Source organism: Nyctereutes procyonoides, unplaced genomic scaffold (assembly GCF_905146905.1).
Source record: "Nyctereutes procyonoides isolate TBG_1078 unplaced genomic scaffold, NYPRO_anot_genome, whole genome shotgun sequence".
NCBI classification, from domain to species: domain Eukaryota; kingdom Metazoa; phylum Chordata; class Mammalia; order Carnivora; family Canidae; genus Nyctereutes; species Nyctereutes procyonoides.
The window spans coordinates 45,259,033-45,279,775 of NW_026575133.1; the positions used below are offsets into that span (position 1 = coordinate 45,259,033).

Below are 20,743 nucleotides of genomic sequence, written 5' to 3' on the forward strand. Positions count from 1 at the left end.
CACCCAAAGACAGGCACCAGCATAAAGGCGAGAGAGGTTTGTGTAGGTGTCATGGGGTAGCTAAGGGGCATTTGACGTGTGCCAGGGTGTTGTGATTGCAACTGACAGGGATGTGGCCCTAAACTAAGTAAAGGGCCTGCTGGCTCGTAGCCTTTGATGAAGATCCACCAATGAATCTGGAGGGTCATCAGGTTTTGCCAGGGGCTGAGGAGAAGATTTTTTCCCCCAAATCAGTGAGACAAGACATGTATGAATCACCTGGTGAAGGAGGGCTCAGCTCCTGGGAAATGTTCTGAAGGTATCAGTTGTGTGCCTTCTTCTCTTCCCTCCCTCCCTCCTTCCCTCCATCTGTCCCTGGTTTTCCCCCTCTACTCTCTCCCTATAAATCTGTACACTTGTGTAAGTATGCTGTGTGTGATGATGTAAATGTATTATGGGTATTTTAAGGATTTATATGTTTATGAATCTATAGATTTATAGGTGTTTGTGTTCAGTGACAACTTACGTAAAATCAGGCTGGTAGATGTCTCCTTGGAGAACTCTACTGATGCCTGGCAGAAAGACATCATACCTAATTACAGAGACTGGAGTCTTCAGCGATCGTTATGAAATAAATTTAGTTTCAGTAAAGAGGCATCAGAGCGGTTCGTTTTGAAAGAAGTAGTGGCAAAGACATAGCACCAGCCGAACTTGCCCTGCAAGCCTCTTCTTTATACTTGAAGAAAAGTTGGGTCATGTATTTCCCCAGTTTGCCGCAGGCCCCGCCTGTCCTTATTGTCTTACTCCCTTTACCTGACTAGATCTTGAAGAAATTAGTATCCACAGAGCATGGTGGAGTGGACAGGTCCTGGGCCTGGGAGGAAGGAGGCCTGGGTTTGCTCCAGTCCAATCTCTCTTCTCTCGTCTAGGATGATTTCATTGTCATAGAACCTAAGGTCCCTTCCTACCCCTAGATTCAGTAATTCTAGTCTCTATCTGGATAGAGAGAGATGTTCACAATATGGTCATAAACCAAGAGCAGTATGTTAAAACTGAAGAAATGTGTTAAGCTGTCTTGCAAAAAAAAAGTCCTTTGAATGAGTGTGTTAAATAATAGCCACTGGCCTGGATTTAGCCTTGATAATGACATCTAAGCAGTGAGAACTCACGGCCCTCTCCTGGCTGGGGATTCCACTGGTGGACATCAGTGAGTCGTCCCCAGTGGCCAGTGAACTTCCACACCTGGTCTTCCCTGGCGGGTCACAGGCCTATAATGTGTTTCAGGTCCCTCCGGGTCACCGGGTCTGAACGGCTTGCATGGTTTAAAGGGTCAGAAAGGAGCCAAAGGTGCTTCAGGTAAGAGGAAATCCTTTGCGAGAGATCGAACTGCGATCAACAGACTGTGAGAGGCTGCTGGGATTCCTTCACTGCACATGATCGGGGTGCCGGACTGAGAAGCTGGCTTAGCTTAGAGACACAGTCTTGGACTATTATTAGGACTGGAGATGATTTATATAAAAAAGGACCCCTGAGAAAACCCAATTTAAGAAAGAATGGCTGGTTAACAGTGACTTCTGTTGATGTTGCTTGGGACTGTTTCTCTGCTAAAGATTCACTTTTCTTTTTAAAGATTTTATTTATTTATTCATGAGAGACACACAGAGAGGGGCAGAGACACAGGCAGAGGGAGAAGTGGGCTCCCTGCAGGGAACCCCATGCAAGACTCGATCCCAGGACCCCGGGATCACGTCCTGAGCCAAAGGGAGATGCTCAACCACTGAGTCCCCCGGGTGTCCCTCTGGTATTTTAATATAGTGGATGTTTGTTGCTTTAGTGTCTCAGCAAAACAGCTTACAATCAGACGAGGCAGCTGGAATCAGACACGGAGGTTTGAGGGTCTTTGGGTGGCGGGTTGGATTGTTGGGCCGCCAGGTTTGATACTGTGGCTGGAGTGAGACTGAATCTTGATACAGTTTGGAAGGCCAAGAGTTAATGTAGGGCACATAGGATTCACTTCAGTGGCTCTTCCAAAGAGTCTGGTGAAATGGGTGCCTCCCGCAAGAAACCAGTGATGTTCTCGCTTTTCAGGATGAAACTCCGCAATGGTTGGTTGTTATCTCCATGCTAATCCCCACCTTACATTTCAAGCCAGTGTATTCATAGTTACTTATTGCTGGATCTCATTTGGGGTCTCATGCTTTCTGAGATAGAGGTTGGAACATTGATACACTGTTGTGGGTTTGTGTGTGTGTGTGTGTGTGTGTGTGTGTGTTTTAATCTGGGAAATAACCATAAAACGAACCCATGGCTGATGGGGTGTAAGCAGTGATGACCACCGACCCAGGGAGGGCTTTGCAGCCATTAGGGCCCCACCACTGCAGCAGGTGGTTGGTCTCAGCACAACCGGCTGTGTCCCCGTCACCCTGTTTGGAGGCAATTTTTCTCCAGGAGCCACAACAGGGACCAAGAGGGAGAAGACGCTGGACTAATACTGTTTCCCTCATCAAGGTTTGCACGAAGTGGGCCCACCCGGTCCAGTGGGCGTACCTGGGCTGAAAGGGGAGCCGGGAGACCCTGGGAGCCCGGGAATTTCTCCCCCAGGCCTTTCTGGAGAAAGAGGCCCCCCCGGCCCCCCAGGTAAGAAGCGGCATGCTCTGCCCTCTCTCAATAACTAAATCAAAACCTTGCAAATGGGACGAGGCTGACAGCTGACCGTGTCCCTCCTCAGGGAGACCTGGAGCCCCTGGTCCTGCAGGTGCCACAGGAAAAGCTGCTGAAGGTCACGTTCCTGACCCAGGTCCACCCGGAGATGTGGGTCCTCCTGGCCCCGATGGTCCGAGAGGTATGGGACAATCCCAGCAGGGGGTGGTGGAGGCTTTCCGTGCAGGCCCCCGGCTCTGGAGGGACGTAGGACCAGACGGAGCCATTGCTGAAGGCCCTCAGCGGCGCCGTCAACGCGGCAGGTGGCCGAGGTGGGAGTGCGGGCGGCGGGCTGTCCCCGGCCGGGGCGGCTCTGTGCACCGCCTCCCTGGGGACACAGGTGGCCCTCGGCAGGGCCTGCGCAGCAGCAGTGGGACCTCTGGGTCCCGGGCACCTGCCGCCTGAGCCGCCACCACCAGCGTGACGGTGCCCGGGCCTGGCACTCGCAGCACAGAGGCCCCCAGGGGCTGCTCGCAGGACTCGCCGTCCCTCCGAGCGTGGGGCTGGGACAGAGTGGGCGCAGACTGGGCCGGGGGACGCCCAGGGGATCGCGGAGGGCGGCCCCAGGCCCCCAACCACAGCCGCCTCGCAGGCCCACCCCAACTGCCTTAAGTCTTCAGGCCGATCATCAGGGTGGGCTCAAGTATTATGCGATTCTATTTTTGGCTGAGAAAAATTAAAACGCTCCCAAATACCCTAGGCGGTATGAGAAGCTGAGGGGGACTAGAATTCGGGCTCACCTCATGGGTGTAGACGCCTGTTTTCAAATAGATTTGAACCTTTAATTGAGTGAATATTCCTCTTCCATCACCAGATTTTCTCCAAAGCCTTTCATCTATGTGTCAGTTCGCCCGTCTGTCCTTCTGTCCGTCCATCCATCCATCCTTCTACCCGATATTAAGGCAGTGGCATGACAATGCAAAGAAAAGCCACTTGTCTAATGGTTACTAACAGGCCACTTGCGCCACCGCCCAGCTTGGGCTCCGCGAGACAGTCTCTGTTGCACTCCCGACACCGCGGGCTTTGTCGTTCTTCCAATTCCCTTCATCTCTCGCTTGCATTCAGTTCCTTTCCTTAAGAAGCTCTCAGGCGGCCAGCTGCCACGTTGGTCTTTGACTGAAAGAAGCTTTTTGCCTCCTCCCCGCGGTCAGGAGCACCCGGGCCCCCAGGCCCCCCCGGGAGCGTTGACCTTCTGAGAGGGGAACCAGGAGACTGTGGGCCGCCGGGGCCTCCAGGTCCCCCGGGCCCACCCGGCCCTCCAGGACACCAAGGCTTCCCAGGATGTGATGGAAAAGATGGCCAGAAAGGTAGGAACGCAGGTCGTTTCTCAAGTCGGGCATGAAGACCCTTGCTGTCCCTCCCTTCGGGGCCTGGGCTTCTGCACCAGCACCGGGGAGCTCTCCTTTCCGATGGACAGAGTCCCTGCATCCCGAAGTGCATTCCCTGACTCTCCCAAAGAGTCCGAAGGCTCGGGTGACGGTTGGACGTGTAAGGGGAAGAAACACAAGTTCATCCTCAGCCCCTAATGAAACACACTTGATGGTCTAAAGACCCGAACTGAACAACAGAAATAGAACACGAGCTACCCACGAAACGAAAAGGCGTGGTAGCCTCATGCTAAAAAAGTAAAGAGAGGGATCCCTGGGTGGCTCAGCGGTTTAGCGCCTGCCTTTGGCCCAGGGTGTGACCCTGGAGACCCGGGATCGAGTCCCACATCAGGCTCCCTGCCTGGAGCCTGCTTCTCCCTCTGCCTCTCTCTCTCTCTCTCTCTCGAATAAATAAATAAAATCTTTTAAAAAAAAGTAAAGAGAAATAAGTGAAATGAACTCCGATATTTCCTTCGACATAATATATTCAAGTGTTACCACTTTGGCACATTGTCGTTGATATAAACTGTCAGTTATGCAACAATCAGGGCCGTTTGTACAAACCTGGTTTTTCTCCCAGGTAAGACATCGTCCTCCCCAGCTTTGAAGTCTGGTGCGTGTTTCATTATTTACAGGACAGCCCAGTTTGCACGCGCCAATTTCAAGGGTTCAGGAGCCACATGTGGTTAGTGGCTGCCGTACTGGACAGTTCCGTTCGAGATGGTTGATCTTGTCTTTTTATATTCGTGAGACAGTCTCCATTATTGAATCCCCCCACTTTTTAAAGCTGAAATGTTTTTTAAGCCATTTTTTAAAAATCTAATTTGCTAATACTTAACTGTTAGTTTTTGGTCACCAGGATTTCAGAGAGTTATTCATTTCATAGCACTTTTTCTTGTCGAAAAGGGACCAAGAATGGTTTTCCATTTTAATTCCCTTATGTCATAGATAAGGAAGCTGGATACCAGAGAAGCAACTGTCAAAGTCTGCCCAATAACTGGCTCCTTGCCTAACTTCTGAACCAAATAGGAAATAAAGCAAAAGATTAGGGAAAAATGAAGGCCAAAATCACCACAAGGCTGCCGTGACTAAGTGCAAATGGCATCCCTGTAATGGTGCAGTACGCAACCTGCACAACAGTACACAACAACCCTCTTCAACTTCATTAGCAATGAAATCAATTTTAGAGAATGTGGCTTATGTCTGCAGGTATGTGGGCTTCCAGTTCCTGAACCCCAGAATTGGACAGACACACTAGCTTGCCAGTCACCAAAAGGAAGGAGGAGGCTCGCTGAACAACCTTGTCCCTTTTCCAAATAAGACACTCCTTCTTCCCAGTTGCTACTCTAGAGAATGAACCGCCACCTGGAAATATTCTTTAGGATTGGGAAAACAGTATGCAGTGTAAGTAACAGTGACCAAAAAAAGGATATACAAAGACTTAGAAGTACTGATGAAACCATAAAGCGTGCTGCTTAACTCCCATTCCAGGGGGCATATGGTCCAAAGAGTGTTTACCTTCAGCTTACCTTTTCAGACTTAGTGGGAAATACTTAATCTATTCCACAAACACTTATTAGGCCCCTACGGGATTCTAACGGTGAGCAGTTTAAACAGGGTCCCCACTCTTACTCGGCATAGTTTCATGGGGGGAAGACAGACATTCACACCAAAGGATCCAGGGATAGAAACTGAGGCAGGTGCTTCAAGTAGGGGACACTCTTCTATGATAGCATGATAAGAGCAGGTGGGATTGGGATGGGGTCCCAGAGGGGGCTTCCTCCGAGGAAGGTGAGGCTGGCTGGGCTCTCTCCAGAATGAGGCCCTGCTGGGCGCCGAAGAAGAGAAGGGACTGTGCGAGTAAGGCCCTGAGCTGCTGGCCTTCCTGGTTTTCCCTTCACTTCTGGTCCCCTGTCTCTAGAGAAAGTTCAGGATGACAGGGCTTTTCATTCTACTTTGGTCTTATCTCCGTCATGAAACCAATTCCCTTCGTCCTTTTGACAACGCTTGCGTTTCCTTCAGCCAGAGGCAGCTCCTCACAGCTTTGCAGAAAAAAGTGAGAGACTCATCCGGATTCTCAGGCTGACTGTGCCCTGAATTTTGTTGGAGTGAATCTCTGGGTTCAGTCCATCGGACTGTTCTTATCTTGATGCTGCCTCATTCCAGGGCCCCGTCTTTACGTCTTTATGTTCCTTTTAGGACCAATAGGATTCCCGGGGCTGCAGGGGCCTCAGGGACTTCCTGGGCTCCCTGGGGAGAAGGGTCTGCTGGGCATTCCAGGCCAGCGAGGGCACCCCGGTCCTCCAGGTAAGCTCCTCGTGCCTAATGATCTCCCCCAGCAGCCTGCAGACAGCCTTCTTTTCGGTATTGACCCTGTGGGTCAACTGGAAGCTCATAATTATTCCGAAATTGCCTGCGACTTCGAAGGAGTTAAGCTGTATTTATTTCAGACCTCAAGACACAATCTGATGTTCAGTAAACTAATATTTATTATTAGAACGAGTGGATCTGCAAATTAGGAGTTGATTTTACATACAAGATTTCCGAGGTAAATGAATCTGAGTCCCCTCACACGAGAGGCAAAGAGTGATCCGATCACTGTATGTGAGGACCCTATTCATTTCTGTCCCTGAACTCCTGCTGATTTTCCTGGATATTTTTTTAAACTTCTTCTGTGAAGTACAGTAGTTCCTACGAAGACAGACAGGCTATCAGTGTCAGCTCAGCATTGAACACGTTTTCATCAGAGGGTCAAAGTAAGCCCTGGAGGAGTTGGAAGGGCAAACAGACATGCGTGTTTGAGACTCGCAGAAGTAATATCTCTTGAGATCCTAAATCCACAGCACGGTAATGTGGTGTCCGTTCAGAGTATTTTGCAATCTCCTAAATGAGCGCTGTGGTCCGAAGAATAAATAGATTGCACTGGTTTATGATGGATCGGAGAACTACATGAGCAAGAGCTTATACTTGGATTCATCTCCTATTTCCTCTCTGGGCATAACCTATAAAACTTGGCTAAATAATATGAAACTTTCAGAAGCCTGCCAATGAACAGAATTTCTCTATATGTTGAATTAGGGCATATTTGCCATACGAAATCAACTGAAATTTTGTATCGTGCAAGAGAGCTTCATGTCACGTTTTTCTGGATGTGCAAGCTCTATTACTAAAGCAGAGCTGTTCTTGTCAGTGACAGGGATGGGGACTTAGTTATGTAAATAAGATGCCATCCTTCTGCTCATCATTGATGCCATCCTCAAAGTATTATGTATAATTGTCAAATAACCGATTTCGCTTTTGTCCTAACTGACAAATTTAAAATCTCTTTCCACCGCCTGAAAATCGTCGCGTGGCTTCATTTTCCGACTTTGGATCTCTCCAGGTTCCAGAGGTAAGCACTGCAATAAAATTAGTGATTTCCTCTAAAATCTGGCTTCTACTTATTTCTGTGCTGGCCTTTTTCACTGTACTTGTGAGTTATGCTTTGTTACGTTTTCATAGATGGGGCGCTGTAATTATATGAGGCTTCAGTGCCTTGGCTTCCTCATTACAGATACAGTAACCCCATATTAGAGCGTCCTAAAGCCGAGTCTCATTATAGGTTGTCAGGACAGAGTAGACACTCAGCTTACATAATTTCAATTCAGGCCCAGAGCGTGAGTGCTTTCTCTGTCAAATGCTGCAGAGCATACCAGTGTTAAGTTTCTTTTATAAATTCTGCGATATAAATACGTAGAACGTCCCTAAAATAAGTAGTATCAACAACATGAAAAGATAGGTCCTTCACACCCAGTAAGGGGCTGTGACAGGGTTTTCCCATAATATCGAAGTCCATTTTCAAAGAGCAAATTTCCTTGTGTGTTACAATGAAAATGCTATTCTTCTTTTCAACTAAGTGTTCGCTTGCCCCTCCACAATGCCAAGCAACATATTATTTTGTGTCTGGGGTTTTCAAAGAGAGTGAAAAGAGTTTCTTAAAAGAAGAAAAGCGGCACAGTGAGCGCACGCAGTTGTCCTTTCCAGGCATCTCTTATTAGCCCTAATGAAAATTTACCCTGGGGCTCCTGGGTGGCTCCCTCAGTGGTCAGGTAAGCATCTGCCTCCAGTTCAGGTCATGATCTTGGGGCCCTGAGATCGAGTCCGGCATCGGGCTCCCTCCTCAGCGGGGAGTCTGCGTCTCCCTCTCCCTCTGCCTGCCGCTCACCCTGCTTGTGCTCTCTTGCTCTCTCTCTGTTGAATAAATAAATAAAATCTTAAAAAGAAAAAAGAAAAAGTGCCCTGAATGCAGGAGCTTACACAAGAGACACTTTCACCGCTTCCGTTGAGCTTCTGGTTTAGTAAGAAGTAAAGAAAAGCAATATCAGAGTTTAAAAAGAATCTGCTATTTTAAATGTTTGTGTTTAAAAATCACAGCTTCAAAAAAAATAAAAATCACAGCTTCATATATAATATTTCCACTTCCACCCTTTTAGTGTCTCTCTGTGTCTGTTTATGTATAAACTCATTTGAAGATAACTTAGGTTCCTAAATAGGAAGCACCGGGCAAATGCCCACCCCTCTCCCACCCCATTCCCTTACCTGCTTCCTTCGCTCTCCCAGAATTCACAAGATTACTCAGGGAAAATACGAAATATTCATATTCATCTCCCTCAAGTCACTCAGAGTGCAACAGCCACCTTTTACATTAAACTGTGCGTACTGTAAAGATACACCCAACTCAGTGTTGGATGCGGTTTCATACAGTATTTTATAAGAGATTAAATTCCAAACAGCTGACAAGGGCTCAAGTCTGTCTAGGATTGTTTTTTTTTTTTAAGATTTATTATTTATTTATTTATTTATTTATTTATTTATTTATTTATTTATGTGTTTATTTATTTGAGAGAGGGAGAAAGAGCATGAGCTGGGGAAGGGGCAGAAAGAGAGGGAAAGGAGAGAGATCCTCAAGCAGGCTCCCCACTAAACGTGGAGCCGGATGTGGGACTTGATCCCAGGACCCCAAGATCATGACCTGAGCTGAAATCAAGAGCTGGACACTTAACCACCTGAGCCACCCAGGTGCCCCAGGTTCAAGTCCGTTCTGCGCAGACACATTAACTACTGTAGCCTGTGTTGCCACGACGGCCTACATTTCCTTACAGTTTTCTTGCTGCCTAATCACTGCTGTTCCTAAACTTATTTTGCACATTTGTATGAATTTTAAGAAAACCACAACTGATAAGCAGTGCGTTTTTAAAATATGATGTGTCTCTTGGAATTCGTCACAGGGACGTGAAGAGTTCTGTGAGGCAGTGTGGTGTCCTGGTGAAGGGCACAGATTTGGAGCCGGGCCCCTACTGGATTTTAACCTAGATTCTGCCCAAGGTTCTCTGTGCGACCTTAGATATGTCACTTATTTACCTGAGCCTGGGTTTTCTTACCTGTAATACTCCAGGAATAGCAGCACACACACGCGGGCTTGTTGGGAGCCTTTAATCGTAGCGCACTTAGCACGGGGCCTGGGACGTGATGAGGCATTCATTAAGTGTTGGCTGTTATCATTATTGGTTAGTGTTATTATGATTTATTTTCCCTTGTGGAATATTTGCAGGAGGCCTGAAGGGAGCTTTAGGAAAAAATATCTTAAAGATGTGAAGGTAACCAAGAAGGAAAAACATGCAAACCTTTAGAGCAGTGATCATGCTCCAAGTGAGATCCCCAGATGGGCCCCCCATTAGCTTCACCCGGCAACTTGTTAGACATGCAGATGTCAGGGTCTACCCCAGACCTATGTGCTCAGAAGCTCTGGGCTCTGACCAGCTGGCCAGATGATTCTGATGTGCTAAAGTCAGAACCACAGCTTCTTAGCGCTGAGCGATGGTGAAGCCCTGGCTGACACTGGGAGCCTTCTGGGGAGTTCTAAAAATTCCCCATGTCAAGGTCCCAGCCCCAGAAATTCCTATTTAACAAGCTTAGGTGGGGTCCCAGCACCAAACCAGTTCTCTCTCTCTCTTTTTTTCTTTTAAGATTTTATTTATTTATTCATGAAAGACACACACACACACACACACACACACACACACAGAGGCAAAGACACAGGCAGAGGGAGAAGCAGGCTCCATGCAGGGAGCCTGATGTAGGACTCGATCCCGGGACCCCAGGATCATGCCCTGGGCCAAAGGCAGGCACTAAACCACTGAGCCAACCAGGGATCCCTAGCACCAGTTCTTTTGAAAACCTCCGAGGCTGGGCTTATTGTATAACCAAGCTTGAGGGCACTGCCCATGCCACGGGCTCCCCAGTTGGATCACTACTTGTAGGGCAAGACCCCACAATCAGTAGATTCAGAGAGTTCCCTGGAGAGTTCCAACCAGCATGCACTCAGGGTTGAAGGTTGCTGCTTGGAATCTTGAAATTCTGTCTCTGTGAGTCACAGATGCTGTGGAAGCCCAAGTGGCTGAAATATAGAACATAGGACTGGAGACACATGACGCTGAGTGTAGGATCCCCGAAGGTTGCCCTCCTGCTCCTACCTGTGACTGGCACCCAGTTGAAAGTGGCCCAAAGATCAGAAATCCAGTGGAGGTCACCAAATGACTGCTGCCTCAAGCAACCTTCACTATTCCGTCCTTCTTCACCTTTTTCTGAGATCCCATTCATTCGGTCAGTCGTGTACTTAACCAAATGCTTTCTGGAAGCTTTTCGTGCACCCCACAGTGAACAGCAATCCCACTTGCATGGAACTTATTTGGACTGTTGAGCATTCTTTGATTCTCTGGTGTAGTGTCAGAAGCCCGTCCACCTTGAGAATGCGGAAGGAGCCTGTTTGTACGATTTGGGTCCATCACACAAGCAGTGATTTCAATTTCAGGTGAACCAGGGCCACCTGCAGATGTGGATTCGTGCCCCCGCATCCCCGGGCTTCCTGGGGTACCAGGCCCAAGAGGACCAGAAGGAGCCATGGGGGTCCCTGGAAGGAGAGGGCCCCCAGGACCAGGTACGAGGAGGCTGGTACCAGTTGTTCATTATTTGCATCATAAGCTTCTGGAGTGAAGATCTCGGGGTCTTGCTTTGTAGTCTTTACCCTGGAGCCTAAGCAGCTCGTGAGTATGGGGCAGTGTAAGCTCCTCCCACTTATACATTTTCTACATTTATCCAAAGGTTTGATCATGTCCTAACTGGGTCGGCACAAGCCTGCTATTTTTATGCTGAACTCCTACTTGAATCTTTCATACTTGGGCAGCTTTGAGGCATGAGGTTTTGAAGCCTCTTATACAACAAAGTAGATGCTCTATTAACAGTCACTAATAGCTGTCCACTTGATTTTGAATTACAAACACTTGAATTGGGGCTTCGTGGAACAGAAGCAGCCCAGGAGAAGAGGGAAGGGAGTGTATTGCTTGGAGGAGGGAGAGAGAAAAGGGGGAAAGGGCCCTTCTAAATTATGGCCACGACCGGAGTGTCCATTTGATTGATTCGAGCATTGCTCTTGGTCAGGGTAGCAGGATCCTTATTTAAGTCCTGAAACCAAACTGTCCCTTTAGAAACTGTCTTCCAAATCCTTTATTTTCTCTTCACAAATCCCCACCCAACTGCTCTTTTACAAAGAGATTAGGGAGTCCGGGCTGGTCAGCTAGAGATCACTGATCTCTTCAGACCAATTGGCAGTGCCCATGATTCTAGACACCCTGTGTGCAAATTACCCTATTTTCTTTCCTCTTTTCTCACTGCCCAGGTGTAGCTTTGGCCCTTTTTTGGTTCAGGGCCAAAGGAATTGGAAACAGAACTTGAGTTTTGCACCATCCATTTTTGTGTGTGTGTGTTTCCCCAAAGCCAAAAAACAGCCCAAAAGGTATCCCCTCTGCTAGAGTCTTAGTAGTTCTGGGGTAGTGTCCAGAACAGCTCTGGAGCCTCCCTCGGATTGATATGGGGTTTTTGTTTTGTTTGTATTTACTGCACTGCATCTGTGTTTATGCACTAAGATAATTGGGTGTCATTGGAGCAACTTCCTTTAACCCTGCGGGCGAGCATAGTTCTTTGGCACACACTGCGTGGGCAGAGCTCTCCCATCCGTCAGAATAACTCATCACTCAACCTACTTCTAAAACCAACCCCCTTGTTGTGTATTTGTTTGCAGTTGAGGGCTGGGACCTCCCCCCGCTGTAACACACACTCCGTTAAAAAAATCAACTTTCAAATAGAAGATATGGCTGGTAATGGGGTTCTGCAAATTTATTTCAATAAATACTTCCAGATCCTCTGCACTCTTTCAAAAGTGCGGTACCAGGTATGGTAGGCGACACAAATGTGAATAAGATGTGTTTTGACCCCCCCCCATGCCTCACAGCCTCATGGCAGGAATAGCTGATAGAACATAAGTAACTCAAAATAATGGGAGATCATGATTTCTGTTTTTGTGGAGTTTCTGGCAAAGGCCTGACGATGGTGGGACAAGGAGAGGGGAACTTCAATGTCAAGGGGTGCAGGACTGGACTGCTGGGACCCAGGCAAGAGCTGGCCTTTGCACAGAGCCTTGAAGGAGAGAGAGGGCTTTGAGGAACCAGAACTGTCCAGTGGGGAGATGGCCGGGGCGTGGGTGGGGGAGGTTGGCCTAAGAGCCTGGTAACTCACTAGACACATCCTTGCTACTCAAAGTGTGAGTTAGACCTACCAAGTTAGAATCTGCATTTTACAAGGATCCCCAGAATATTTGTGTCTGTGTGTGTGTGTGTGTGTGTGTGTGTGTGTATTCAAGTTTGAGAAACCCTAATCATATTATATGAGTGCTGTCCTTGGAAGACTCAGCTAAGAGTGGCACCATCCTTGGTGACTCAATCCTAGCTGTAGGTTAGAATCACCTGGAGGGGCTAGAAAGAATAGTGAACCTGGGCCTCCTCCCAGACCAACAGAATGCAGAGAGAGGGAGAGCTCGAGTGTCCGTGTTTTGAAAAGCTCCCCAGATGAGTCTAGCAGACAACCCGGATTGAGATCCACTGCTGCCCCCCCAATAGCAGCTGAGACTAGTTGGGCAGTCGAGCTCACCCATGATGGTGGCTTTGGAAAACAAAGAAAGCAATTGGGAATAAAAAACCAAATGGGCAAATAGTTGGCTTGGGCACATACAAGATTCTCTCTTACAGATTGTGAGCTTGTGAAGGAGAAGTGACAGTCCCCCTGGGCCCAGGTGTGATCACCTGTCAGCTCTGGTTCTGCCTGACTCGGGGTCAGATGGGCTCATCTGTTTGCAGGTGGCCTCAGAAGGGTCTTCTCTGGCTTGTGTGCCCTCTCCTTATTGGCGTCACTGACTTTTCCTGCTGGCAGTGGGGACACCTGAGGTCACTGTTGTGCCACAAAGTGTGACTGTTAGTCAAAAAAAAGGACACAGCCCTTCCCATAGAGTGCCCCCCATTCTTCCCATGGTCTCCCAGCAGGACTGTGCTGCTCCATGGCTCAGCTTCTCCAGAGCTCCTTCCTGCCCCACTCCCTAGTACCCACGCTCGAGCCAAGCCAGTGTTCCCATATGGGTCCCTCTTCCCCGATACAGGCCTCCAGCTCTTGTTATCAAGGACCTCTCTTTGCCTGCAATATATTCTTTGGCCCCCTTCCCCTGCCTATTTCTGCTGGCCACCCTGAACACATCGGCCACACTGTCTAATTTCTAAAAGGCGACAAGTCTCTTCTGAGGGTCTGAAGTGGCCTAGCCCTGCCTGATTGGGTCACCCGCAGGGCATGTTGCTCGTCATCTGTCCTTTTCTGAAGGCAGTTCTTTCAGCATGGTTTGGGGGGCTGTATATGGCACCCCCAAGTTTCGTTGCGAAGGATTAGCTGCCACCAGAAAGTACCACCTCCGCTTAAAATGACATTGTTGGTTTCTTCTTGGCTTCCCTTCCACAACCTCTTTCATTGCTAAGCTGATTTTGTAATCAGGTGCTGCAGCTGAGATCCGTCCAGGAAAAAAAAAAAAAAAAAAAACAAGAAACAAAACAAACAAGCAAAAAAACCAAAAAAAAAAAAAAAAAAAGCCCCACCAAAGCTCTGGCTCTTTCCTGCGCAGTATGAGTGGGTAACAGCCACCCTAAATGTAACTTGTGTCTCTTAAGTGTCCTCCACCATGGAAGGCCTAATGTTTTTCTGCTCACACGTCTCTTTGATCTACAACTTTTCCTTCCTGGGTGGGGGTGGGGGGTGACTCGAAGGCTGGGGCTTCCTGGGATGAACACAGGGGTTGTTTCCATATTGGTTTGAACTGTTGTCACCTAATGGACATCCCCACATCCTATGAGAGTGTCTTTAATCTCCAAGTCAACATGTGATGCTCTCAGAGGGGGTAAGCCATCAGGCACAGGAGGACTTTTAGGTGCAGCTCTGGTCCTTAAAACAAGTTCCAAGTAGAGAACCAAGTAGAGTCCACACAGCGAAGGGCTCCGAGCCCACAGCTCGGTTAACAGGAGCCTTCCTTCCTCTGTCTGGAAATTGCCTGACAATATCTCCAAAGGGAACAAAGCCTCTATCCTAACATCTGGTGGTGGCAGGGGTGGGGGTGCCCTTTCCCCAGATCGACAGTGATCTCGCCACCTGATGATATTTTCAGGAAGATGCCTGCTGCCTTTTCAGTGATTGGCCCGTTTGGTGGCTTGTCAGCACTTGGGCAGCCTTTTCCAGAATAGCACAGTGGCCACATGTTGCAATCATCTCATTGGGGGACGGGTGGGGGGAGATAAAAGAAAGCTCTGAGCTCACCATCCGGGCCCTGTGTTCCTTCCAAAGCAACTGATGTTCTCTTTGAAGCTGGTGGCGAGGGACGGGCCAGCCAGCGCACAGCCGCCCCACCTGGAAAGAGGTCTCGGCCCAGTTACTGGAAAGGAGAGGCCATCCCTCGCCCAGACGGGGAGAGGCAGAGGCCTCCTTTCTCACCTACTGAATGATAACCGTGTACGGACCACAGTCCAGGAACTGCCTGACAATCCAAGAGAATTTGTTTAAAACCTGAAGTGCAATGACAGCACCCCGAGAGCCCGGGATACTGGGAAGCCCCCCGCTAGCTCGCCCAGCATGGGAAGGGGAGGCGAGGGCCCGGGGCTGGCTATGGGGACAGAAGCAGGAGGTTGGCATGGGACACCCTCAGGCAGGCGAGATTAGTCAGAATTTCAAAAGCAGTGAGATTTGGAGGGGCAGGCATTTCAAATGGCTATGAGAGGGGGGTCCTGTGTGAGACAGGAAATTGAGGGGGACAGCCATCTGATCACCCGAGTGTGGCAGTCCCCTCCGTCTCTCCCCCTGCAGGTGGCTCTCCCCTCCTTGGAAGAACGAGTCCAAGAGTGAAAAAGTGAGCCCCCTCCGACTTAATGGTTGGCTTTGGGTAATTCATGGGAGAGAGAAGAGAGAGAGAGAGAGAGAGAGAGAGAGAGAGAGGAAGGAAGGAAGGAAAGGAAGAAAAGGAAGGGAAGGAAGCAGGAAGGAAGGGAGGGAGGAAGAGAGGGAAGAAGGAAGGAAGGAGGAAGGAAGGAAGCAAGCAAGCAAGCAGGAAGGAAGGAAGGAAGCAGAAGGAAGGAGGAAGGAAGGAAGGAAAGGAGGAGGGAGGAAGGGAGGAGGAGAGGAAGGAAAGGAGGGAGGGAGGAAGGGAGGGAGGGAGGGAGGAAGGAGGAAGGAAGGAAGGAAGGAAGGAAGAAGAAGGAAGAAGAGGAGGAAGGAAGGAAGGAAGGAAGGAAGGAAGAAAAGGAAGAAAAGGAAGGAGGAAGGAAGGAAGGAAAGGGAGGGAGGGAGGAAGGAAAGGAAAGGAAGGAAGAAAAGGAAGGAAGGAAAGGAAAGGAAGAAAAGGAAGGAAGGGAAGGAAGAAGGAAGGAAAGGAAGGAAGAAAAGGAAGGGAGGAAGAAAAGGAAGGGAGGGAGGGAGGGAGGGAGGGAGGAAGGAAGGAAGGAAGGAAGGAAGGAAGGAAGGAAGGAAGGAAGGAAGGAAGGAAGGAAGGAGAGACCAGAACCCTGGGCGGCTCGTCGTCAGGTAACCCAGGCTGATGGCATTGTGGTCCTCCCCAGACAAGGACCGTGTCTGGTCCCCACGAAAGGAGATGGTGGCTCACGAGTTGATGCCTTGCACAAAAGTAACCAAACACCTAAAGAGCCGGTGTGACGGCTGCCAAGCCCCACGTCTACGTCCTCCTGGGGGCGCACCTGAGTGCTGCAGCTCATCCCAAAGCAGGGCCTGGTGGCCCATGGCACAGCCTTGGCCCCCTGGGGTCCTCAACAGTCACCTTCCCGAGCCTCAGTCTCCCCACTGGTAGGCAGATGACAGCGACGGTCACGTCGAGAAGCCCCGACTGGTTAATCCCCGCAGAGGCTGGTACCTCCCGCCTCCTAAAGCCTCAATTAGTATTTTTAAAGACCAGCTGCTCTTACATCGCTCTAAATTTAACTTGACCTCCCAACTGAATCCTCTGAAATTTTACTTAGTCCTCCACTCGGCTTTCTAAAAAAAAAAAAAAAAAAAAAAAATCGTTACTAAGGACAATGTTTAATTGTAGAAGTCATCTATGTTCAATGTTTTTTTAAAAAAAGTCAAAAACAATTTAAAAAAATTTAAAAAATAAAAAAGTCAAACATACAAGAATATGAGGCGAGGTGAAGGGCCCCCCCACCATCCCCCCAGCCCAGCTCCACATGGTGGCCTTGGCCACGACGGCTTAGTCCTGGGGCCTGTGGCTCGTGCTCAGGGTCTAACTCCCCCACCCGGTACCTGGGACAGTGACACGCGCTATCGGGGTGCAGCCCCACCAGGGAGCCCAGGCCGCGCCAGGTACACGGGCTGGGGATGGCTCGCAGGTGTCATATGTGGTGTCACCCCCCCATCCTGATCTCTCTTGCAGGGTGCAAAGGAGAGCCGGGACTGGAGGGCAGGAGGGGCGAGGCCGGCCTCCCAGGGCCTCCCGGGCCTCCCGGAAGCACAGGGGACGCAGGAGAAGCCGGTTGCCCCGGAGCACCAGGTAACAAGTGTCCAGCTTCTCTTCGTTTCCTTGACACCGCAGATCTGGGAACTGTGTGCAGGACCCCGGCCCCTCAAGCGGCTTGCCCAGCTGATCCTATTAAATGCATTTGCCTTAGGTTTGGGCTCACCAGGTGTTAGGGAGGCAGAGGCCCTCCCCAACCCCCTGCACTGATCCGCAGCCCCAGTAACGAGGAGTCAGGGCCTACCTCCCCCCCTACCCCATTTAGTAGTTTCCCAGACCACTGTTCGTGATCATAAAAGGCTCGGCTGTTTTAGCGGGGCAAGCCTGGCAGTGCGGGTGATGGCCCCTGAGGGCCGTGCTGAAGATGGGGTGGCGGGGGGCTCTCGCCTTCCACCACCGGCCCAGTCACTCGGCCTGTTTTTTGGGTTCACATCATCTTATCACACAACTGTTGATACATTTATATAGGATACAAGGCCCCTTCTTAGGGAAAAAATTGGGCATTGGCACTGGGTGAGGAGAGGGACAAGGCATTCCAGAAGAGTCATTTGAAATATAACGTGCACCCAGGCAATATGCCGGGAGCTGGGGACCCAAAGAGCCCCTAGGCACTGTCTCATCTTGGAGAGGATCTCCCAGGTGGGCGCCGAGAAGGAGTGAAGGGGGTGGTGAGGTCTGTAACGAGAGGGCGCCTACACCTCCTCTTCAGCCAGTTGCGGTGTGCAGTGAGGCTCGGCACTGCCCACGCTCTGCTTCCCAAGCCCAGCCCCCCCCCCCCCCCCCCCCCGTGCCACCTTGACAGGTCACACCAAGCACGTGAGCAGGCCCCATCCGGCGCCCAGGCCTGCACTCTAACCTCTGTTTTGCAGTATAGATGGGGAGAGCCTGCCCGTCTTCCAGAAGTGAGGTTAAAAAAAAAAGAACAAAACCAACTTTTGGTCTCACCTTTGCTCTTGGCACTTGGAAGTAGCCACTGGCCTCCTTCAGCCCCTTAGAGATGCCAGGGAGACGGGCCCCGCTCACCTTGCGATGAGCTCTTCGCTTCCCACCTGCCAGCAGGAATGTAGGACCAGGCCTCCCTCCCCGCTCCCAGCCTCCTAAAAGAAGGTGCTAGTTGTGCATGGGACCCCCCGTCCCCTGCATCTCCGAGATGGGCCAGAGGCTGAGAGAAGTCTGCGAGGTGTAAGGAAGACCCGCTTGGGTGACCCCTTTCTCAGATGAGCAGGCTCCCGGTCCAGTCCCAGGTGTCACCACAGGGGTGACACCAGCCCATCTTTTTTTACTTCCTAACACATTTCATGGTTTGTCATTTCTCTTGTTCAGATAGGATGTAAACTTTAGGAGGGCAGGGACTTTTGCTCGCCGTTTGGTTTGTAGTTTCAAGGGTTTATTTAAATCCCAGTTGGTTAAAAAAATAATAATAAAATTAATAAATTCTGGTTGGTTAACGTGCAGTGTAGTATTAGTTTCAGGAGTAGAATTGACATGTCACCCCGGGCTCATCCCAACGAGCGCCCTCCTTAATCCCCATCACCCCCATCCACCTCCCCTCCGGCATCTATTTTTATGCTCACTCAGTCTGACCGCCGGGAAGATGCTCAGAATAAACACTTGCTGCTGAGTTATTTGTATACACTGTGGTTGTATCAGGGGGTGCTCCTCTCTGGCTCCCTGAGTGCTCAGAATGGAGGTGCTCAGAAGTGTTTGTTGAAACAACCCCCCCTAACCTGCCTTCATTTTTTTCTTTATTTCTCCAGGGCCCCCCGGACCCATTGGGGACCCTGGGCCCAGAGGGTTTGGGCCTGGATACCTCAGTGGCTTCCTCCTGGTTCTCCACAGTCAGACGGATGGGGAGCCCGCCTGCCCCGCGGGCATGCCCAGGCTCTGGACGGGCTACAGTCTGTTATACCTGGAAGGACAGGAGAAGGCCCACAATCAGGACCTTGGTATGTTGGAGCACATGGTCACCATGTCCCTCGCTTAGGAGTACAACTTTTGGGTTAATGTTACGATTCATCAACATTTTAAGTGACCACCCCTCTCCAGTGGGGTTTTCTTTCTTTTGAAACAACCCTGCTAATTCCCAGTGAAATTCCTTGAAACCTGTGACCCTGTGGGGCACCAGAGCTGCTCGTTCTGGCTACCGTAGTTCTCACCTGGCTACTTACTCATTTTTTTTTTTTTTTTTACAAAAATACTTCTTTCTCAGTAAATCAAATGTAACGCATGTATGAAATGTAGCTTCTGGTACCAGGCTCGATCCCACGACCCTGAGATCGTGACCTGAGCTGAAAGAAACCAAGAGTCTGATGCTTAATGACTGAGCTACTCAGGTGCCCCACTGGTCCATTTTCAGTAGCAGATGCGTAAGCCGCAGGGCCGGATTTCAAGCCAGGAGTTTACGTACCCAGGTGCTGGCGCCCTGTCTTTCCCAGAGCATGATGGTTGGGTGGTGGGTGCTGGAGGTGTCGCTATGGCACCAGGGAGCACTGGTGGAGGAGGAGCCCTGGTACTGCCCGCCCTGGGCTATGACCCCCGCTGTTAGCAAGGGTGCTCCAGGAGTGCAGGCCGAGCAGTGGCAGCTACTTACAGCTCATTCTGCGTTGGGCCTAGCTACAGCCCTTGGCGTTAGGGGGGGCCTGGGGTGGCAGGGGGGCAGAGGGGGGAGAGAAGTAGTGTTTAATATCTTGTCTCTATTTACTTTCCTCCTACTCGCCCTTCTGTGTCCGGCCTCCTCCCTGCCTGGCCTCTGTTCCATCCGTCGCCTCCCACCCTGGTCTAGCCAGAGCCCACTCGTAAAATCTAGGCTCCTTACAAGACGGACAAAGCCCCTAGCCTCTGCTCTGATGTCTCTCCAGACACCCTGAGACAGACAGACACACACACATCCCCTCCTGCCTCCCCTCCACCCCCATGGAATGCCTTTGAATTCTTTGCGCTCCCCGCTCCTCCACTCTGGCCCTCTCTCCCTGCTCTATCTCCTCTGAGTAGTCGCTGTCTTCAAACCTGGGCAAATCCTTTTCCTATCTCAGGTCCTAGCGTAAATCATTCTTCCACTTAGCCTCTCTGGAAGTCCCGGTGCTCCCTGGGGCTTGCTCCTAGGGCCGGCCAGGCTGGGTTTTCACTGCTCCGATGACCCAGCCGTCTCCCCAGCCAGGCCAGGGCATGAGCTTTGTGCACCCCTCCAGCAGCCGGCCCACTGCTTGGCTCATGAGTGGATGTTGAGTAAATGAGGGAGTGAGGGCTGTGGCCCCAGGACCAGGGAGGTGGCAGGAATGGTCAGGTGCACACCCTGCTTTCACTGCCACAGAGGTGGGCCTCGGTGGGGGCCCGGGTACAGTGGGAGCATGTCTGCGGGTGGCACATGCAGGAGGGGACCCCAGGCACACCAGGATGGGCTGCTTGTCTGCCACATGGTCTCGTCTTCCTCCCAAGGTCTGGCAGGGTCTTGCCTTCCCATGTTCAGCACCCTGCCCTTTGCCTACTGCAACATCCACCAAGTGTGCCACTACGCCCGGAGGAACGACCGGTCCTACTGGCTGGCCAGTGCCGCGCCCCTGCCCATGATGCCGCTCTCAGAGGAGGAGATCCGCCCCTACATCAGCCGCTGTGCCGTGTGCGAGGCCCCAGCCCCCGTGGTGGCGCTGCACAGCCAGGACCGGTCCATCCCGCCGTGTCCACGGAGCTGGAGGAGCCTCTGGATCGGGTACTCGTTCCTGATGGTGAGCCCCGTGCGCACCTGCCACCTCACAACACCCCTTGCTTGCCCCTTCTGTCT

General features: G+C 50.6%; 1 protein-coding gene across 2 annotated transcripts in view; it reads left to right on the plus strand.

Annotated features, from left to right (window-relative positions):
* COL4A4 (collagen type IV alpha 4 chain) overlaps window positions 1–20,743 on the plus strand; it is a 127,086-nt gene that overhangs the window by 100,387 nt on the left and 5,956 nt on the right. For both annotated transcript variants that reach the window (XM_055346153.1, XM_055346154.1), the window contains 10 exons: window positions 1,264–1,335; window positions 2,488–2,616; window positions 2,708–2,821; window positions 3,831–3,986; window positions 6,246–6,353; window positions 7,429–7,437; window positions 10,897–11,022; window positions 16,885–17,001; window positions 18,723–18,911; window positions 20,401–20,687. In XM_055346153.1, the coding sequence (XP_055202128.1) occupies window positions 1,264–1,335; window positions 2,488–2,616; window positions 2,708–2,821; window positions 3,831–3,986; window positions 6,246–6,353; window positions 7,429–7,437; window positions 10,897–11,022; window positions 16,885–17,001; window positions 18,723–18,911; window positions 20,401–20,687 (1,307 nt within the window). The remainder of the gene's footprint in view (window positions 1–1,263; window positions 1,336–2,487; window positions 2,617–2,707; window positions 2,822–3,830; window positions 3,987–6,245; window positions 6,354–7,428; window positions 7,438–10,896; window positions 11,023–16,884; window positions 17,002–18,722; window positions 18,912–20,400; window positions 20,688–20,743) is intronic.